This window comes from Martes martes, assembly GCF_963455335.1.
Source record: "Martes martes genome assembly, chromosome: X".
NCBI lineage: Eukaryota > Metazoa > Chordata > Mammalia > Carnivora > Mustelidae > Martes > Martes martes.
This window is the reverse complement of record NC_137897.1, coordinates 1,624,693-1,647,561: the sequence shown is the minus strand read 5'-3', so window position 1 is coordinate 1,647,561 and position 22,869 is coordinate 1,624,693. Positions and strand designations below refer to the sequence as shown.

Here is a 22,869-nt window from a genome sequence, read left to right as displayed (position 1 = left end):
ATGGGGACACGTTAAACAAGTCCAAGATCTACATTTTACAGGAAAGAAGCAGAAGAAAGCAAACCAGTTTCTGAAGGATCCATTAAGTGAAGAACCCAAGGTGTTCTCTGGAGAGAAGCAAAAACAGAGGGACTTTTCCCAGTCCCACTGCTAGTAACCGAAGATTTCTGGGTGTCTTGAAAACGTTGGAGCAATCCAGCGTGAAGAACTCCCTAAACCGACCTCTCCTGGCTTCCTTCCAAAATGGCGGCCCTACCTTGAAGCAATATCCAGGAGTGTAGAGGAAATTGAATAAGACAGGACAGAGTGGGTGAAAAGAAAGAGAAATTCCATATACAACCAAGAGAGGCAATTCAGTAGGAGACTGTCAGAGCGGGAGCTCCCGTTGTTTAAATACCATCTACAAGAAGGCAAGAGAAACGTCTTCCAAGTTGGATTTGGTAACCATGTCCTCTGCATGAAACCATCTCCTTTGTAATATTAGGGAAGCTAGTTTTGCATAAAGTGAGTAGCACAGAAGAAAAAAAAGAAGAGTCAACTCACCTAGAAGTTTACCATAAGGGAAAACAAAACAAAACGAAACCGCTGGACCTGATTGATCTTCACAGAAGCTGACCAAGATACTGTCAACCTCATGGGATGCAAAAGGTTACGTGACAACCTGAAACAACTGGACGTAAGAATTGGACATCATTCACCTAGGAATTGTATGCTCTGCTTCCTCTTAAACTATAGAATCTGTGTCCATAAATCACGGCCGGTCTGACCATCTTTGAAAATAGAACCACATGGCCCACCCATCGCAGTATTGTATTGTATTGCATTGCATTGTATCCGAAAGAACTGAAAATGCTGGTTGAGTCAAAAACGTGTACGGGCAGATACACAGCAGAACGATTCATAAGAGCCTAAAGCCGGAAACAGTCCAATGGTTGGTCAATCAAGAGATGAATAAACAAAACATATTAAAACCATATAATCCTAAGGTGTGTGATAACCGTTGGAGACCTTCTGAAAGGTTCTCGCCACGGGACCCTCAATTAGTGCAGATGCATCCTGTTAATTACTTCCTTCCAAGACAGCTTGTCATTCTTGCCCTGGGAGGGAAAGTCCTGCCTACTTCTGATCACAGAACACTCAGGATAAACCATCAGCTTGAGGTAAGAGACATAGCCATACAGGGATGTCTTGGGCCAACGAGAGGAACACTGGTTTCCTTGCAGACATCTGCAGCTGTGAATGCCAGGACCTGTGTGTGTGGGCAATTTGGGCAATTTTTTTTTTAAATGGACTAGCCCCATTTTCATTTCCTTGAGTCCTAATGTGTCCACAGACCGTCAAAGAGGCATGTCCATCTACGCACCTGATCGGATGGGGTATCTTCCCGTGAGGAAGGCGGCCCGGCTTGGGGTGCACATGGGGGCTGCAGAGATGTGGTGATTCAGCTGCACCCCTTCCTTGGCTAGGCGGTCGATGTTTGGTGTCCTGGAAAGAGACAGAAAGAAGGGAATTGCAGAGAGGAGGAGGAGGGAAGAGACAGACAGACGCAGAAACCAACACTGCTGTTTACGATGATTCCCGGAGCTCGGAACAGCAGAATAAGTAACCGCACACAGAGCCCTATGTCCTTTTTCTCCTCACGTCATGGAAAAAATACAGCTGAGGTTTTAGACTGTGCCTGTCTCTTGGAAGGTTGATATAATTTGATTCTGCAATACGGTGTCTAATGAGTATATGTCCCTGGCTTCTAAAATATATATATATATATATATATATATATATATACACACACACACACACACACACACACACATATATATATATATATATACACACACACATATATATATATGTGTATATATATATATATACACACACACACATTTTACGTGTCTGTGGACTGATGCATTAAGCCTAATAATGACTTACAGATTTTAGTCATGCCTAGCTACTTGTAGACACAAGGAAAAGTTTGATGCATGTGTTCCATAGAGAGATGTCCCTGGTCTAGTCAAAGTTTGCAACCTCTGTCTTGTCATTCCCTGTAAAGACGCCTGGAGGTTGGAGACCGGCAGATAGACTTCTACAGCAGAATCGCTTGGCTGGATGCAAATAAAGTGTACTGGGACCTAGCTTTCATCATGACAGAAGTGATCGAACAAAATGGAATTGTTAAAGCATAGGGTTCACACATCACGTGTGACAGTGACGCACGTCAATGGCTTTTGTGGCCTACCACAGAGCTCTGACTTGCTTGCCCTATGTTTTTTGACTCTTTCAGAGGACCCACTCTTAAAATGGAAGGATGGCATCTTAAAAGGCTTCAAAAATTAGGAACCATAAAAAGACCAGTTCCACCAAGTAAAAGTATGCGTAAAAATCATCACTCATCGGGGTCACCTGGGGGGCTCGGTCAGTTGAGCGGAAGATTCTTGGTTTTGGCGCAGGTCATGATCTCAGGGTCGTGGGATCGAGCTCCCGTTGGACTCCATGTTCAGTGGGAAGTCTGCTTGAGATTCTCTCTCCGTCCCTGCACCCCCTCTCTCCCTTTCTAAAATAAATAAATCTTTTAAAAAATCGTCACTTGTGTCATAATATTGCATATCACAGGGGGCTCACTATGTGTCAGGTACTGACTCCAAATGCTCTGCACGTATGAACTCACACCTGTATACTACCCACCTCTGCGCTCAACCAACAAGAAAGAAAACCAAGACACAGAGGTTCAGTAGCTCGCTCGAGATTTCACCTGCGATAAACGCAGACCCAAGATTCAAATCCAAACAGGGCTGATTTTAGCATTATTTGCTCTTTGTAAAGACAATTTCCCACCCATGAGTTTGGTTTTCCACATGATATCTTCATAAAAGTTCATCAACCTCCCAAGCACAGACAACAGATGAAATCACGCAACGCAGCCCGAAACCTTACCTCATGGTGTCATTGCCGAAGCAACCCAGGTCCCCAATCCCAAGGTCATCCACCACAATCAGGACTACATTAGGCTTGTCATCAAGCTCCTCTTGGGACCAGCATGGATTTAAGAGTACACATATCCAAGACAGAGCGAGGAAGAGCCTCCTGAAAAACAAGCATGGATTTTGTGCAATGATGTTGGGAGCTACGTCCCTTTGCAATGTCCCCTTCTCATGAAAACAACCAGGCACATCTCCCTGAGGAACAGGTGAGCCTCTCGAACTTCTCTCCCCAAGCACCGGCTACTGCTGTTGAATGGGGTCCACGAGGCTCAAAATGACCCTCTCCTGGGTTTCCCACTCGCATACACTAAATGCTTTTCCAGGAGGTGAAGTCTGAAATCGTTTACTCAGAGACAAAGCATTTCTTAGGCCAGAAGCAATGAGACTCCTGAGTTCATATCCTTGGAAGAAGGAGCCTGCTGACTTTCCTTCACACCAGATGGAGCTCAAACGTGGGCAGCCGTAGAGGTTTGCCGAGGGGACATTTGGTTGGAGCAGCAAACACCAACAGCAACAAATAGTAAACAAAACAAAGAAAAAGCAACCCCAGGGTAAAGGAGAAGGGAGAATGTTGGTGAAGAACTGAATTCCGGAAAAGAAGTAGCCTGGAATCTGAAGGCCACTCTAGTCCCCTTCCGGATGCTGGTCAGTCCCAACCCGAGTCCCATTGTCTCAGAGAAATAGGTAATTCCCTTCCCACTGGATCCCTACTCTATTATCGGGTAATGAATATTGGACACTTGAACTATTAGCTGCGTTTCCAGGTTGTCTTTATCCCTATTTCAAAACCCACCTCAAATATGTCCTCCAGAAAGAAAAGAAATGGTCCCTGACCCTCATTGCTCTCAGAACCCATTGTAAACGCTCAGAAAACAACGTTGGCCACATGAGTAGCAACTCTTTGCTTCTACCCAAACATATCCCCCCAACACTATGAACTTCTCAAAGGTGGGACCCATATGCCCAGGACTTTTCTCGTTGCCAAATCATGATAATCACATGTGTGTTTTCATCTACCCAACATGGGTTGAACTGCCTTTCTCACATCTTATTTTTACAATATTTCATTTATCTTTATTTTTGTCATTAAAGTGTAGCGGGCATGCAGTGTTACACACTGGGCACAGCACAGTGATTGGACAAGACTCTCTGTTATGCTGTGATCACCATAAACGGACCTACCACCCGTCACCATGCAATGCTACTAAATTACCTGCAGCATCTGAAAATAACACGACTAAGTCGGAAATTTGCAGTTTACATTTGTATCAGTTGCCAACATATCTCCTATTTTTATCATAGACTTAACCGAATCCAGAATGTCAGTGTGGATCTACAACCAACCATGGCTAGAAAACATGATGTTGAATCCCTGTTATTTATAAAGCTCAATCCCCAGGTGTCCCTAGGGAGTCCACTGCATTTGCAAAATAGCTCACTGCTTCTCTCACCTGAGCTCCATCGCACACTGCTGGGAGCCTTCCTTTTTTCCTTGGCCAGAGATAAAATGTGCTGGGAAAAAAACACAGACAGGTGTTATCTTCTTGTTCGTGCCAGTAATCCCCATTGTGACAAGAGATGACAAAGCCAAATTTCCACTTCTGACATTTAAAACTGGTTTTTTCAGAATCTGTCAAGACATGAACCTCCCATCATCAAAGTCTCTGCTGCTCTTACTTTGTTTTTAAGGAGCTTTTACTATGCCCAGTCCTGGGTCCCCCTGCCTCTCTCTGACTCTTGAGTTAACTGGCTCTGTCCCTAAAGCTACCTTAAAACACATCTGGGTGACCATACAGTCTTGAGGAGCTGCTGAACCTGAAGGCGTATTATACTCAGAACGTCTACATGGGATAAATCTGGGTCGTCCGAAAAAAAGGTAGTTACTTGAATGTATCTACTACTTTGGTTTTGGATTAGCACAAATACCACAACACCATACCGTGATTTTAGCGTAATTCATCATCGTACGTCAAGGGCGAGCTATGATCAGCTCATGATACTATAGCAAAATCCATTGCAGTGAAAGAAAACATACACTCATCCTTTACCTGTAAGCTATCACTCATATATGTACTTAAAATAATATTGGGAACATAACACGGACCCCCTCCTTCACCGATCTGTTTGTCGAAAGCAAGATGATAGAGACCGCAGAGGAAGAGCTATTGGCTAAGGAAGAGAAGCTTATTCAAACAAACACTGGTTTGGAATCAACCTCTCAATGCCTAAGCGGACCCATTGGGTTCTAGAAAATAGGCAGCCAAGGGGGCTTCCAAAATCCCAACTCGGCCCATGACAGCAGAAACTAAACAAGAAGCCAGAAGAGTCAAGAACGTCCATGCTCATAAGGCTTCCTCGACTCACCTGTCTGCTGTGCTTTGGTCTACCTTCCGTCCAAGACAAAACCAGAAGGCTGAAAGACCTCCCGGCTCTGCTCCACAGACACCTGGACTCACCAGCCAAATGTCACCCTGCTGGTACCACCTCTTTCTGCGATGTGGAAGCTGGTCAATACTCTGCCCACCCACATGGTTCCGGTTTGTGAGACACAAATGTGGCAACCAGTTTGCCTCCCTGATTTGCATCTCCTGACACAAACCCAAGGGGAAATAGAGTCAGCAAATCCTTTGGCACCTTCCCTGTCATTACGGAGTATTCCTATCTCTGACTACCACCAAAATGATTCATCAAGCTGTTCTTCTGTGGAGGAACACTGGGTTCTGATGAGTTAATGAGCTCTGGCATTGCCCCGGGGTGATCTGTACACCCAACTAAAGGAGGGAAAATACAACCTCTCCCCAACTCCCAGGATTATTTCTCCATTCCGCTCAACAAGACCAACTATGGGAAATAATCGAGGGGCGCATGGACATACTATTTGTCAACACCATGCCCCAAATGGGTTGCCACTGTGAAGCACAGAGAGACAGAGACAGCCACTCTCCCACATGATGAAAGAGTCTGGGTGTAGAAGAACCTAGGAATTGTCATCCTACAGACCAAGAAAAGTTCCGGAACACCCAGTTACACAAACCAGAGCAGTTTGCCTGGGGATTAGCAACACAGATTCTCATTATAAACCTCTCTTCCTTCAAAGCATAATTCTGTGTATTTTTTTTTTTAATGGAACGTCTTATTCCAGGTTCCATCAACTCTAGATATCAGATCCTGGACCATCAGACCCAACATGCAGATGAACCCCAGGTCATTTTTGTTTCCAAAGAACTCTGCATGGGAATTGTATAAAAACACCAAAAAACGAGAAGAAGTTCTGAGCCCATTCTCCCAAATGAGCACCACGAACGGTGTACCAAGTTTTCATCCTGAACAATAAAATATAAGGCATAAAAGTGTTTCCAAATACAGATCCCATGACAGTTCCATAATCAACTGGTTTCACGTCTCATCAGTGTGTCCATTCAATGGTTTTTCTCCTTCCAGATTCTGGGGCCCTCATTATGCACCCCATCTTTCTTTGTGTTATGGGGTGAGTTTCTTGGGAGTTGCTCAGGGCCCTTAGTTATCATACCATAAAAGGTTTTTCATTCACGTACACTTGCATTCCCTGCTAGTAATTTGTTTCCATACTATTTGCACATCTTAATATGTTTGGTACTTGCTGACTGCACTTTATGTTAATAAGTGCGACTAAGCAGCCATTGCCTGTCAGGTTTCAAGTGGTAATTAATGCTATTTACTCAGTCATCATTAGTAATGCAACACCGTTATCATAAGCAGCCATCTTAAAGTCCAAAAACGAAACCATTGGAAGATAAAACACAAGATGTTGGCCAGATTGGGGGCATGTTTTCTGAGTTATATTCATCAGAAATTATCCTGTTAATGACAATGATTGGAAATCAAGCCTGTCCTCAGATTGAGTGATGGTGGGAATGAGTTGGAAAACCTTGATTTTACTTCAATAGGTATGACTTGACACTTGGCTACTCTCCTTGAAAGAAATGCATGTATCTTGAGATAGAAACCCTAATGGACACTTGAATAGGACTTTGAGTACATGGAAACATTCATGATCATGTTGGGTATGGTGTCCTTGTGAAGATCCACATCTTCCAAGAAAAACTGATAGGATGTCTCCCTTGTCATCATTGGCATTTTTTTGAGAGGGTAGATTGTGCCTATGGAACAGGGTGTTGCCTCCAATAGGACATAGAGTTAGATGATAAACATTCTTCTGCTTACCACAGATGGTGGAGACCTTTGTTAAACTCCTTAGACTCTCAAGTTTGCTTTCTTAATGGATGAAATAACGGTCATACTTTCACATGTACATACACACTGTTACAAGGTAAACCTCTCAACGACTCTCCCTGACCGTGTCCGCTGATAATTTCAGGTGCCCCCCAGAAAGGGGGTCATCATCCTCATCTTTCATGATGACCAGATGCTGAGGACTGCACAGACCCTACCAAGTGACATGGAATCAGGTTCTCCTGCCCTCCGTAGAGGTGAAAGCTGTATTAGCCAGATAAGTACAAATCCCATCCTGCCTTTCTGACATAAAAACGTTGTCTGCTAATAATCCTATTTCAGGGAAGATGTAATGCATACATCGTTTTTGCAATCAGCAACCCACTAAGAGTATCCTTTATGGAAAAATGTCAGGGCACATGGGTGACTCAGGCGGGTTAAGCGTCTGCCTTCAGCTCAGGTCATGATCTCAGGGTTCTAGGATGGAGCCTTGAAAGAGAGAAAGGAAGGAAGAAAGAAGGAAGGAAGGAAGGAAGGAGAGAGAGAGAGAGAAAGGAAGGAAATGGCCAGACTCCCACCAGATGCTGCTAACACTTCCGCCTTCAAGCAAAATTGTATTTGTTCCATGAAGTTTTTTTAACTTTATATTTTTTTACTTTTTTTTATAATTGTAAACTTTATATTTTTAAATTATGTTATGTTAGCCGCCGTACAGCACATCATTCATTTTTGATGCAGTCTTCCATGATTCATTGTTTGCATATAACACCCAGAGCTCCATGCAATATGTGCCCTCCTTAATACCCACCACCAGGTTCACCCATCCCCACCCCAAAATACTCAGTTTGGTTCGCAAAGTCCATAGTCTTTCACGGTTTGTCTCCCACTCTGGTTTCTGCCCCCTTTCATTTTTCCCTTCCTTCTCCTAATGTCCTCCATGCTATTCCTTATGCTCCACAAATAAGTGAAACCATATGATAATTGACTCTCTCTGCTTGACTTAGTTCACTCAGCATAATCTCCTCCAGTCCCGTCCATATTGATGCAAATGTTGGGTATTCATCCTTTCTGATGGCGGAGGAATATTCCATTATATCTATAGACCACATCTTCTTTATTCATTCATCTGTCAAAGGGCATCTTGGCTCCTTCTCCTATGAACATTGGGGTGCATGTGACCCTTCTTTTCACTACCTCTGTGTCTTTGGGGTAAATACCCAGTCGTGCAATTGCAGGGTCATAGGGAAGCTCTATTTTTAATTTCTTAAGGAATCTCCACACTGTTCTCCAAAGTGGCTGCACCAGTTTGCATTCCCACCAACAGTGTAAGAGGGTTCCCCTTTCTCCACATCCTCTCCAACACACATTGTTTACTGTCTTGTTAATTTTGGCCATTCTAACTGGTGTAAGGTGGTATCTCAATGTGGTTTTCATTTGAATCTCCCTGATGGCTTATGATGATGCACATTTTTTCATGTGTCTGTTAGCCATTTGTATGTCTTCTTTGGAGAAGTGTTTGTTCATGTTTTCTGCCCATTTTTTGACTTGATTTTTTTTTTAATGTTGAGTTTGAGGAGTTCTTTATAGATCTTGAATAACAGTCCTTCCTCTGTAGCATCATTTGCAAATATCTTCTCCATTCTGCTGCCTGATTTCAAGCTATATTGCAAAGCTATGATCACCAAGACAGCATGGTAGTGGCACCAAAACAGAACCATACATCAATAGAACAGAATAGAGAGCTCAGAAATGGACCCTCAACTCTATGGTCAACTAATCTTCAACAAAACAGGAAAAAATATACAATGAAAAAGAGACAGTGTCTTCAATAAATGGTTCTGAGAAAATTGGACAGCTATGAGTAGAAGAATGAAACTCGACCACTGTCTTACACCACACACAAAGGTAAATTCAAAATGGATGAAAGAGCTCAATGTGAGACAGGAACCCATCAAAATCCTAGAGGAGAACATAGGCAGTAACCTCTTCACCATTGGCCACAGCAACTTCTTTCAAAACTCATCTCCAAAGGCAAGCGAAACAAAAGTGAAAATGAACTTTTGGGACTTCACCAAGATAAAGAGATTCTTCACAGCAAAGGAAACAGTCAACAAAAGAGACAACCCATGGAATGGGAGATGTTCAGTGATGTTTTAGCAATGCCAGGGAAGAATTTGATATCTGCTGTAGACATCAGATTACAAGGCTGAGTCAGAATGGCTTGTTCATCAACAGAGAGCTTTCAATTCCAGGATGGGAGAGAAATGTAAAAATAACCAAGTAGAATTAAAGATCACAGAGGAACCCCTGAACACAACCTCAGTTGAAACAAGGATGCTGATGAGAACATGGAAAGAATTCTACCTGGGATACTCAGAGGGGCATCTTTTTTAAAATTATTTATTCTTAATTTTTTATAAACATATAATGTATTATTAGCCCCAGGGGTACAGGTCTGTGAATCGCCAGGTTTACACACTTCACAGCACTCACCATAGCACATACCTTCCCCAGTGTCCATACCCAACCACCCTCTCCCTACCCCTCTCCCCCCAGCCACCCTCAATTTGTTTTGTGACATTAAGAGTCTTTTATGGTTTGTCTCCCTCCTGATCCCATCTTGTTTCATTTATTCTTCTCCTACCCCCCTTACCCCCCCTTGTTGCATCTCCACTTCCTCATATCAGGGAGATCATATGATAGTTGTCTTTTTCCGATTGACTTTTTTTGCTAAGCATAATACCCTCTAGTTCCATCCACATCGTCGCAAATGGCAAGATTTCATGTCTTTTGATGGCTGCATAGTATTCCATTGTATATATATACCACATCTTCTTTATCCACTCATCTGTTGATGGACATCTAGGTTCTCTCCATAGCTTGGCTATTGTGGACACTGCTGCGATAAACATTCAGGTGCACGTGCCCCTTCAGATCACTACATTTGTATCTTTAGGGTAAATACCCAGTAGTGCAATTGCTGGGTCATAGGGTAGCTCTATTTTCAACTTTTTGAGGAACCTCCACGCTGTTTTCCAGAGTGGCTGCACCAGCCTGCATTCCCACCAACAGTGTAGGAGGGTTCCCCTTTCTCCGCATCCTCGCCAGCATCTGTCATTTCCCGACTTGTTCATTTTAGCCATTCTGACTGGTGTGAGGCGGTATCTCATTGTGGTTTTGATTTGTATTTCCCTGGTGCCGAGTGATGTGGAGCACTTTTTCATGTGTCTGTTGGCCATCTGGATGTCTTCTTCGCAGAAATGTCTGTTCATGTCCTCAAAGGGGCATCTTGGAAAAGGTAACGCTTGGACTGAAGTCCTGACAGGGTGCATCTAAGGTAGGTCAGAAAATGCAGGTTTTCCAAGTGAAGTTCTTACAACATAAGAGGAAATAAATCATGACACGCTGGGAACATGACTTTGTGACCTGAAGCTTGGATTCTAGTTGACAGTGAAGGAGAGCTGCTCCATGATTTATAGCTAATTGCTGAGGTTGCAACAATTATGTTTGAAAAAAGGAAAACATCAATGGCAAAGACAATGTGATGATGCAGATGGCATAGTTCCTTCAAGGCTATTCTGTAGGATGGCATTGCCTGTATCATGGTTCTGGACAAGTGCATTTGATTCCTCCCCAAAGGCACAAGAGGGGAGCAGACTGAGCCCTACGAGTCCGAGTCCTGGCTCCCACATACAACAGCCTGGGCAAAAAGTCTATTACCCCAAAATACTGCCCTACCTGATGCCGCCGCAGCCACAACCCTGGCTTTCAGAACCGGATCGGGAGGAGAACGCCATGCCTGTCTCTGGAGAGCACACAAAGGTATGTCTCCTGCAGCCACTGTCCAGCACATCAGCCCCATCCATGCAGGCTTATCAGGGCCACTGAAGAGATGGTTCTCTAGCACATAGGCTGAATCCCACTGTTGTGAGGTCACCAGATGTAGCAGATAAATGCCCCCAGCTCACTTTGACGTTCAGCGACACATCCCGTATTCATTTTAGCACAAATATGTCCCAAATAGTGCATGGGGACCTGATGCTGGGGAAAAGCATTTGTTGCTTATCCAGAATCCAAATCCAACTGGGGCCTTTGGTGTCGTTCCAGGCCCAGCCCATAGCCTGTGAGCTACGGCACTGACAACTGCAGCATTTACGACACTGATTAACGTGACACATGACTTCACATGTGACCAAGTCACATTGCCAGGGCTGGCCTAGACCACTCGGTACAATTCATAAATATCCACCATTAAAAACAAACAAACAAACAAACAAAAAACTTCAGCAAACTGCTGATAGAATGTTTCGTTCTTATTTACAAAGGGATAATTTATGTGTGTGTAAGGGTGTATGTATGTGTGTGTGGGTCCATGTGTGTGCATATGGGTCTCTGCATGGATGTGAGTTGATGTGTGCTTCTGTGTCTCTCCGTGTGCACATGTGTGCTGTCTCTGTGTATGCTTCTGTGTGTGTCTTTATATGGATGTGTATTCGTGCCTGTGTGTTGTGTGTCTGTGTACATATGTGTTTGTCTCTCTGTGTGTTCACATGCATGCTATGTCTCTGTGTTCCTCTGTGTGTATACATGTGTGTGTGCACTCCTGTGAATGGCCAACATGGGCCAGCTAATGAGGCCAACCGTCAAGACAAATGCATGAAAATCCAGGCAGGAATGCAGCCTTGATCTCCACCTCCAAATCTCCACTAATATTAAAATTCAAATATGGGAGGCTCTGCCCAATGAACATAATAACCACAAGAAGGAAAGGACGAGGTCTTGCTATCATTTAAAAAAGAAACGTTCAGCTCTGAAAACCAACAGTCAATGGAAAGTCTGATAAAACTAACTAACCAAAAGCCTTAGGAATGTACACCAAAGTGATGGGTTGTGGTGTCAGAGCCAACTACATGGCAGGCTGTGATGGTCCCCAGGGCCAGGGGACAAAGATGGACAAAGCAGGGTGCAGGGCTGCCTGGCATGTTGGATCATCATGGCAAAGAGGAAACTAAAGCATCATTGGTACCAAAGAACAAGGGTGCCGTGGTCACGCGTTGGGACGGCGAGTTCCCATTAGCTCGTGTGCCACTCACCCATGGGACACGTCTACATCTACAGGGAGGAGGATACAAGGTGGGGCAGGGGGAGGGACCACATGCTCAGGCAACATCCGAGCCACTCTGGGGAACAGCCCAGAGTCCCCACTTTCCAAGAACCCATCCCCGGTCAGCATCTCCTTCAAGACGGACCCGATCCACTCCATCATACCCCAAAGTCAAGTAAACCTTTCCCCTTGCCTTGTGCCACATAACCGCACAGAAAAAGAAGTGCCCAAAGTTCAGATACAAGGAAAATAACTTGACACTGGGAAAGACCCTATAATCCAACACACAGACCAAAGACGTTCTAAAAATTCAGAATACACCACAAGACGGAATTTCTCCATAAAACAGAGAAGCCGTGCTAAAACCACTAATGTACGTCATCAGTGGAACTTTGTCACCGGCAAAGGGAGGCACCACAAAGAAGCAGGAATGATACTTCATAATGAGAAATCATCACTGAATTAAAACCGGCAACAGTCTTAATACCACAGAGAAAACCCACAGAACGTGGGATGGAAATTTATGACATGCCAATGAGAAAGCGAAGCGTGTGGAAGGTAAACGTTTAAAGATGCACAAGCTCTATGATGAAAGCAATTCCAGAAAGACAAGAAGGAACACACACACACACACACACACACACACGCACAAAACAATCCATGAAAACCCACAAGACTCTTCATGAGTCCAAACAACAGATTAAAACGATGATTTCGTCAGAGTCCAACAAAACGGTAAGAATGGGCACATCCTGGTTATTTGTTGGTTTTCTTGTTTTCAGCTTCAAGTGCAAAGAATAAACCCAGGGTTATAGAGATCGGGAAAGGAAAACAAATTAAGTGTATATTTCATTAAAATATAGTTTGTGTACAAAAATAAAATAGAGTTTGTATCTGTTTGGGAGACGTAGACACAGAATTTTGGAAGCTTACAGATGTAGGGATGGACCGTGCACAAGTTTCCTGGAGCTCCTGCCACAAATGCCCACAGACTGGGTGGCTTAAAACAACAGCCGTGTCCCAGCTCTGGAGACCAGAGTCCCAGATCCCAGTGGGGCCGGGCCACTGAGATCCAGGCGGGGCAGGGCTGGTTCCTCCTAGAGGCTTCCGGGGACAGTCTGCTCTATGTCTTTGTCCCGGCTTTCAGAGGCTGCCGGCAGTCTTGGGTGTCCCTTGACTGGTCCGATCTTTGCCTTCATGTCTACATGTCCTTCTCTCCACGTGTCTGTGTCCAAAGTTCCCCCCCTTTTTATAGGGACACCAGGTCATGTCCCACGTGACTCCAGGATGACCTTGCCTTGACATAGCTGATTACACTATGTCCAAATACAATGACATTCTGGGGAATTAGGGTTTTATCATGTGATTTAGGGGTGGGGGATCCCATTTGACCCACAACGTGCCCTCCACCCTGGCCTGTTACCTCCCCCTGAACACAGACACACACACAAAAGTTCACCTAGCTCCTCTCCAATGCTGTCCAGGGGCCGTCCCCCTTCTCCACCTCTGGGCTCTGCTCCACCATCATGTTACCACCAGAAGGTCCTTCCCTAACCACCTCTCCCTCATTGGCTCAATACATGGTTCCCTGCCTGGCGAACTCAATGTCTCGGAGGCTCTTCTGATGACCCGTTGTGCCACATTAGGATGTCAGGTGCATGAGAATAAGGACAGACTTTGCCGCCCTCCAGCTGCATTCCCAGTACCTCTAAGACCCTCCATACACAAACCCAGGTTCCCACCTTATAACTTCAAGACAGAACCATGAAGCTGAGTCCTAGTCCATGACCTCTCACCATGACTCCACCAAGTCCCTTTTGTACTTAAAAGAAGACCAGCAAAGACCCATTCAAAGGTTGCAGTTCGTTTGAGCAAACAAGGGTCCATCTGCAGCAGGCCTCGGCAAACCTAATGTGGTCCAGAGCTCTGTATGGACAGGAGCTTGGGAAAGGCTTTCACGGGAAAGGTGCGGCACGGCCGTCATCGGGTCGACTCTATGGCTTTTGGGAAAGCCAAGCTGGACTGCTATCTGTGGCTGGTTCTTCTCCAAATTTGGTTTCCTCGGGTTCAAGTGCATTTGCTGGTGTTCGTTTGCTCCGTTCGCTGTCACGGTATCAGTCACCTCATTCCAGGGCACTTGTTGTTGAATTGGTTACAAGTGTAACTCATATACTCCGGCATGTGGACCTTGTACGTACACTCCTACAATTGTACCTAGTAACTCATACACTTCATGTACAATTGTACCTTGTGGCGTCTTGACACCACCTCCGTGGCCACATATGACGTCGTGATGACCAGCGTCCACCTCTCAGTGGGTGCCCAGCAGCTTTGTCACTGCCCAGCCCTGTGTCCCCCAGGCGGAACGTGACCTGAAATACAAGGTGTGTGTTCTCTGAAAAGTAAGGATCGTTCAAGGTCACAATCACGCAAGGGAGACCGCATGAGTGTCATGCATCATTGGTTGATAAAACCCTCCCTGAGCAAGGGAGATTATAACATCTCATACCCAATACCATCTCCTTTGGGGATGAACATGACCACACATCGTTACACATGAAGGAGCATATATTCAAGAACCTCTCCTATTCTCTTAAAATGTGTTCGTATTTTTACTGCAACACACCACTGATCCTTCAGAGCCTGACCCACGGGCTTGTCCGAGGCCCCAAAGACACTCTGGCATGTCCAGATTCCTATGCAACCAATGCCAATACCCCTCTCCTTAGCTAGAAGCTATGGCTCCAAGGCACTGGGGAGAGAGGCACTGAGTCCAGAGGGGTTTCCAGAATTTTCTGTAGGAAGCCTCAGTCTGCAAACCATGGGGCATAGAGTGAACTTACATGTGTAGTTTCTGTTTTGGGAATGCAGGGACTTTTCTTACAACAGGTGTCTATCGTGTCCATCCATATTGCTTAGATATCCTAAAAACACACATGAGAGCCCTGCATCGGGCTCTCTGCTCAACGGGGACCCTGCTTCCCCCCCGTCTCTCTGTCTGCCTCTCTGCCTACTTGTGATCTCTCTCTCTGCCAAATAAATAAATAAATCTTTTAAAAAATAAAGAAATAAAACAAGCATATTATAATATATAATTAATGTATAATAGAGTAATATATAATGAATATATACACTATAGTAATAATTAATATATATTATAGTAATACACTGCAAAGATATATTACAGTGATATACATCTATCTTGTAGTAATATATAATAGATATATATTCTAGTAATATGTATAATAAATATATATTGTAGTAACATATAATAAATACATATTCTAGTAATATATAATAAACATATATTCTAGTAATATGTATACTATATATTCTAGTGATATATAATAAGCATATATTCTAGGAATATATAACAAATAAATATATACGTATATTAAAAATACATATTTTTAATGATCGGTAGGCAAAGTCAACTCCTGAAACGGGAACACGAAGGGAGAGCTCCAAAGGAAGTCCTCTCCGACAGATCCCATGGGGGTGAAGACATCTGCTAACCCTAAGAGGCAAGGGAGCTCCAACATACATCTAGTGGTAGAACCTGCCGGAGAATGTGGGAAATTTCGAAAGGTGAGCCATCGTCTTCCATGGGGGCATCTTGGTGTGGGGCAGCGAGCCCGGTGGAAGGGAAGGCTTGGATCTCCCACCGCACCGGGAGTGAGAATGCTCACGAGGGTCCCTCATGTTCGGGGAGTAAGGGGTTGGGACGTAATGAGTCCACACAGGATGTTCCGGGTGATGACAGAACACCGGGTGTCTTGGAATCTTGAATGGAGAGAGAAAGGAACACGTCTGTCGGCCAGGCTTTGGTGGCTAGCAGAAATAGAAATGGGGGCCCCACAGGATCTGGGAAGGTGGGACCCACGAGGTGGGCAGCGCCTGCGTCCTGCCCAGGAAGAATCCCATGGAACAGGAGACATTTTGGGGGACGGCCACCAGAAACCACATCTGTGCTCCTGGCTTTGTGGGCAGGCAGGCCATCCACTCGCTCTCTGCTGGCAGATAAGTCCCTGTCCCTAGACAGGCTCCTCCTTGTCTACCAGCACCTGTGTCCTTAGTTGCAAAACCTGGGAAATGTTGGAGCCATGTCACGGGTGTGAGTGTGAGAGATGGAACGGGGCGTTGAGCCCAGCAGGGGCTCGGCTGGGCTTGTTATATTTAATTTATAAATCTAATTTATTTTATCGACCTTATTTCACGGATTTATGTAGGTCATTAATTTTATTTATTCAATTAATTTATGGATTTATTATCTATTTTGTTATTTATTTCATTTATTCAGTTTAATTCATAGTGTTTTATTAATTTATCTTATTTAATATATGTTCCTTCTTTTATCTAATTCATTCTTTTTTTTAAGATTTTATTTATTTGACAGACAGGGATCACAACTAGGCAGAGAGGCAGAGAGAGAGAGAGGAGGAAGCAGGCTCCCTGCTGAGCAGAGAGCCCGATGTGGGGCTTGATCCCAGGACCCTGAGACCATGACCTGAGCTGAAAGCAGAGGCTTTAACCCACTGAGCCACCCAGGTGACCCTCTAATTCATTCATTTTACTTAATGGATTAATTTTACTGTATTTCCCTTATTTGATTTTACTTGGTTATTTGTCATTTATTTATCTCATTTTATTTTTTATTTATTTTATTCATTTTCTCATTTATTTTGTTTCATTTATTCAATTTAGTTTATTTCATTTAATTAACTGACGTTATGTTTCCTATTTTTAAATTTAATTTATTTCACCGTATTGTTTATTTATTTACTTTGTTACTTTAGTAATTTATTTAATTTCTTTACTTTGGACACGTGGGTGGCTCCGTCAGTTAAGCATCTGATTCAGCTCAGGTGATGCTCTTGGGGTCCCAGGACCAAGTCTCAAGTTCAGACCCCAGTGGAGCTCCCTGCTCAGTGGGGTGTCTTGCTTCTCCCTCTTCCTCTGCCCCTCGTCCCTGCTCGTCTCCTCTCTGTCAAATAAATTAATAAAATCTTTAAATTAATTTGTTACTTAATTCATTGAATTTTATTGAAGGATGATTAACACACAGCATGATATTTTAAATATCTTTATGTATTTCCTTAAGAATTCCATCTTCCTTGCAGACAAATCCCTCGATCGCTACATTTTGATCGTGGTGTTCATAGAGTTGACAAGCATGTTGTGTGAAGATCCTGGGGTCTGGGATATTTCTTAGTTTCGCCACTTATGCCTGAGTGATCGGGGAAATGCAGCTAAATATAACATGAGGATAATAACCACTCCTACCCCACAGGGTTCCTGTAAAGAACGAAATAAATTTGCTTATAAAGCCCTCAGGACGAGTGACTCATCTCTATATACGCTATAGATCCATAAAATATATGTACATACACATATTTATACTTATATAAGCCATATACATATATAACATTTACATACCATGTATGTATACCACATATATACTCCCTATATATGTACACATCATCTATATTATATATACACATCACATATATATATATACTCTCTCTATATATACCACATATAGATATAATATAGATACTCTATGTACATATAGACACACAGTAGATATACTCTGTACATGTGTACACTCCACGTGTAGATACAACATATACACCCCATGTACATATAGACACACAGTAGATAAACTCTGTGGACTGCAGCCAGCGGGTGACCCGGGTCCCTTCTGTGGAAGGTGGGATGGACCCAGGAGGCCATTCAGGAGGTGGACTTCTGGTGTGTCCTGACTGGCAAAACCATGAACTCGAGATCGGAGCCAAACCACACATCCTCCAAGCCCGCACACCTGACACCTGTTGCATTAGGACACTTGGCTTACGGAAAACCTGAGTAAGCAGTCGGGCTCGGCCGAGATCCGTGTTCCGCCACCAACACCCATCCAAACGCCTTCTAAAATTGCATTCACGGGCGTTCTGCTTTGTCTGGAAAAGCCCCTGGCTTTTGTTCTTGGGGTGAGGAGGAGGGCACTCTTTGTTGCCAATATCTCTGTCCCAATATTGTGATTAATTTGTTTGATTAGTCTGATTTTAAGTATGTATTTGGCAGAGAGAGAGAGAGAGAGATTGAGAACAAGTAGAGGGAGCAGCAGGAAGAGGGAGAGGGAGAAGCAGACTCTCCAATGGGCAGGAAGTCAACGTGGGGCTCCACCCAAGACCCAAAATGTAGCTTTAAAAGACAAAAAGGGTGAAATGTATAAGTGACCCCTTTAAACCTAGGGGATGCTATCATTTTTCATAGATAATAAACATTTATATATTTATATACAAAATATATAAAATAAATGTTTCTACTTTATAGATAAATTTACATATATTTATATAAAAACACATGAAATTAGAGGCGCCTGGGTGGCTCAGTGGGTTAAGCCTCTACCTTCGGCTCAGGTCATGATCTCAGGGTCCTGAGATCAAGCCCCACATTGGGCTCTCTGCTCAGCGGGGAGCCTGCTTCCTCCTCTCTCTCTCTGCCTGCCTCTCTGCCTACTTGTGATCTCTGTCAAATAAATAAATAACTCTTTAAAAAAATACATGGAATTAATGTTTATGTTTTATATATATTAATTTTGCCAATAAGCAGAAATGATATAGGTTTGTTCCATTTTTTTTTTCTGTTTGTTTCTTTGTTTTGTTTTTTAAGATTTTATATATTTATTTGAGACAGAGCATGAGCAGGAGGGGAACCAGAAGGAGAGGGAGATGCCAACTCCCCGCTGAACAGAGAGCCCCATGTGGGACTCAATCCTAGGACCCCAGGATCATGACCTGAGCTGAAGGCAGACACTTCACTGACTGAGCCTCCCGGGCGCCCCCCGAAATTCTTTTAAATATTATTGCCACTCCTTGTCTTTGGACTCCTAGGTGTTGTCACTGTTTTTGTTGGCCTCAAATGCCCAACCCTTGGCGTGTCTTACTTCGGAGCTAATTATTCAGACCCGCACTTGGTTTTCCAGTCAACTTAATCTTTCTGGAGCCAGAACAGAAGGTCCATCCAGAGGCTGGGTCTGATAACTGACAGTTCCCATGTCAGGGGCCAAACTTCCCTCTGGATTTTTGGCAGAGTCCTCTTTCCTAATGAAGTACAGGTGGCGAAAGCCGTGATTCATAAGACCATCCTTTATCAACATAAAAACCAATCCAACAAAAACCCTCCTCAAGAAAAAGATGCAGAGCTCTGTTGTGTCTCAGATGTGGTGCTTGTGTGCTTGGTAGTCCAAAAACCACGGGGTGCTTTAAGGAAAGGACTACACGTATGTCATCTACTAGTCTGATAGCTACAAAGGCTCATGGGCCCATTTCTCTGATGCTCAAAGTGTTGAAAGAATGTCCCGGGAGCCGTACCCGTAAAGACCTTAGCTGACACCTTGCTTTACGTTGTTGTTCCCTCCAAACCATAATCATTCCACAATCTTCAATAAAGCATCCTAGTAATACTTAAGAAAATGTCCTTAAAAAACGGTCATCTCTGAGATCAGGTCCTATGCCAATGGAGGTGAGTTTGGGATTGTTCGATTTCACTGAAACAGAAGCAGAAAATCACGGACTGCCATGAGAGTTGAATTAAAAACCTTTTTGGAGACAGCTCAGTGCCCACCGTTTTGGGTCAGTTTGTACCCCGGCCATGGATGGCAGCTCCTGGTTTGCAATGGGTACCATCTGGAAGCATCTGGGCCCCAAGGGACCTCCTCACTCTGGCTCCCTTCTCTGGATCTCCTCTGACTTAACTGCTGACAGAACTGTAGAGAAATCCCCGTCATGCTCATGGCGCCACAGGCTGCTAGTGGGCAAACGAAGGCTCTTGCACACTGACCTCCAGTGGGACATGGCCTCTCTCCCATCCACGGAACAGACTACTCTGTCTGCCTCTTTGGAAATCTGCTGCCTGCTTCTCCTACTGTCGTCCCCTCCCTCCCTATTCCAATCTGCAACCCCTTAATCTCGTTCCTTTAGACCCATTAGATCCCAATATAGCTAACCTGCTGCTCTGAATAGCCATTACATGACCCTCTATGGAATGACAAACCTCCTCCTCCAACTCCATCCATTTCTTTTGTTAAAAGGTTTTCTTAAAAGGTTAAAAAAAAAAAAAAAGAAAAGAAAAGAAACCAGGAAGAAAAGTGATTCTGTACACCATCCCACTCTAATATTGAATAATATTCACTCACAGATAGAGGAATTCGCTGAATAAAAATCCAACTTTTTCTCCTTAGTGGATATGCTTGTAATAAAATACCAGCTTTCATTTGTTCTCATCGTTAGAACAGACAATATGTGGACATGCATTTTGATGCGTTCTAGACCATTAACAATTGTATTGATAACCGAGTTAGGAAGAAATGGTTTTTAACATCTATAATCACATGAAGCAAAACAAAAAACAAAAAATAAACAAACAAACAAAAAACCCCACAAAAACCCTAATAATGTTTTTAAATTTTTAAAAAATTAAATAATGTAAAACAAATGGGAAATTAAAACTAGAGCTTCCCTATGACCCTGCAATTGCACTACTGGGTATTGACCCCCAAGATACAGATGGAGTGAAAAGAAGGGCCATCTGTACCCCAATGTTTATAGCAGCCATGGCCACGGTCGCCAAACGGTGGAGAGAACCAAGATGCCCTTCAACGGACGAATGGATAAGGAAGATGTGGTCCATATACACTATGGAGTATGATGCCTCCATCAGAAAGGACGAATACCCAACTTTTGTAGCAACATGGACGGGACTGGAAGAGATTATGCTGAGTGAAATAAGTCAAGCAGAGAGAGTCAACTATCATATGGTTTCGCTTATTTATGGAGTATAACGAACAACATGGAGGACATGGGGAGATGGAGAGGAGAAGGGAGTTGGGGGAAACTGGAGGGGGAGACGAACCATGAGAGACTGTGGACTCTGAAATAAACTGAGGGTTTTGGAGGGGTAGGGGGTGGGGGGTTAGGTGAGCCCGGTGGTGGGTATTAAGGGGGGCACGGATTGCATGGAGCACTGGGTGTTATAAACAACGAATCATGGAACACTTCATCAAAAACTAATGCTGTACTGTACGGTGACTAACATATTAAAAAATAATAAAAGAGATCTTAAAAAAGTAGAAATCATTTATAACTATTTTGTACAGCAGAAGAGTATGAGAACGGGGAAAATGAACAAAATTTCACAGAGAGGAATATTTAAGCTTTCTGACTGGTAAAGAGAACCATTTTCACATTTGTATCCTTTTTTTCTTTTTTTAAACACCTGCGAGATTCGATCTTCAAAGGCCAGTGATCAGCGGCACTTGAAAGTATCTACAACACAGGGTTGCAGTGTTGTCTTTAAACGTTGGTATTTACAAGGCCCTGGGAAGGCCAGCCATGCTCCTACAGGGACAGGGACAAAGCCAAGCAAAGGTGTGGAAAACACAACCACCCCCTCGCCACCTTACCCTCCCTTAGAGGTAGCAGTGTGCTTTAAGACATCTGTGTCAGCTGGGGTAATTACTTAAACCCTCTGAAATTCATTTTCCCCGTGGGAAAACGGAGGTCATAATACTTGCCTCACAGGAATTCCACGCCGTGTTTAAAAAACACATGTATCTGTGCTGCAGGAGTTGAGCCCTCCTGGTCAGGCGGCTTCCCTCCTCGTTTGGGGAACACCCCTTCCCTTTGTCTCCTTTGTTCCCAAGCAACCAAACAACCAGAAAACCAGCCTAATCTCTCACACCTCTCCCTTGCAGCCCTAAATTTCTTTTTAGTCCTTGAGAATTATCTTGATGTTAACATGGTTTGCAAGTTTTTATTTTTTTTTAATGGAAAATGCATGTATGAGCATATAAGAACAACACGTCAAAAGGCTGTTTTTATGTAATTTTGTCACTGAAATATACACAGAAGAAGTACAATTGCAAGTGTGTGGCTTGGGACATTTCCACCAAGTGAACCCAAGGGTCACCAGCCTCCACAGCGTCTCATTTACCAAGTATTTCATATTGGTTTTTGTTAGGTCCCCCCCAAAATGGGCACCCCAATAATGGTCCGTGATTAAAGGAGCGAGACTGATACAAAGCGAAGGTCAGGCAAAGCTTTATTTCACGCCAAGCATCAAGAATCGGACCGACCGTCAAACTGACCGGTCGGGGACGCCCCTACAGAGAGGACGATCCCTCCCTGCTTTCCAGACTAACTTTTATAGAGCAAAGGCCATGTGGTTGGGCCTGGCCACACACAGGTGGCTAATTGAATGACAATTCACCTCACAGTAGCCATGGAAACTAGCCCATCACCTTGGTAGCTAGGAGACAGTACGCGCCCCCACTGATCGGGTATCTCCGCCTGGCCTGACCCACCCTTGTACCTGGGCTTTCTTACCTGGAACTGGTTTCCGGACTTAAAAACAGGTCCCCTGGGGGAAGGGGAGCAGGGACAGTTTAAGGGTTAAACAACAGAGTTATTGTTTAACTTCAATGGAAGCCTCTGGCTAAAATAAAAATATAAAATAGGTCCTTACATTCCCCCCTTTTCTTTGGAGATTAGTCAAATCTTTGACTCTTCAGCCAGT

General features: G+C 43.8%; 1 protein-coding gene across 2 annotated transcripts in view; it reads right to left on the bottom strand.

The window, feature by feature from the left end:
• The window catches only part of ARSF (arylsulfatase F), a 52,185-nt gene that overhangs the window by 18,731 nt on the left and 10,585 nt on the right, over positions 1 to 22,869 (bottom strand). Inside the window, exons 1-4 of one of the 2 annotated variants that reach the window (XM_080795384.1) lie at positions 5,343 to 5,470; positions 4,430 to 4,490; positions 2,932 to 3,081; positions 1,364 to 1,485 (exon numbers count right to left, since the gene is read on the bottom strand). In XM_080795384.1, the coding sequence (XP_080651510.1) occupies positions 1,364 to 1,485; positions 2,932 to 3,081; positions 4,430 to 4,440 (283 nt within the window). In that variant the 5' untranslated portion in view covers positions 4,441 to 4,490; positions 5,343 to 5,470. Of the gene's footprint in view, positions 1 to 1,363; positions 1,486 to 2,931; positions 3,082 to 4,429; positions 4,491 to 5,342; positions 5,471 to 22,869 lie in introns of those variants that run through there. The other variant, XM_080795385.1, reaches the window with a different exon arrangement.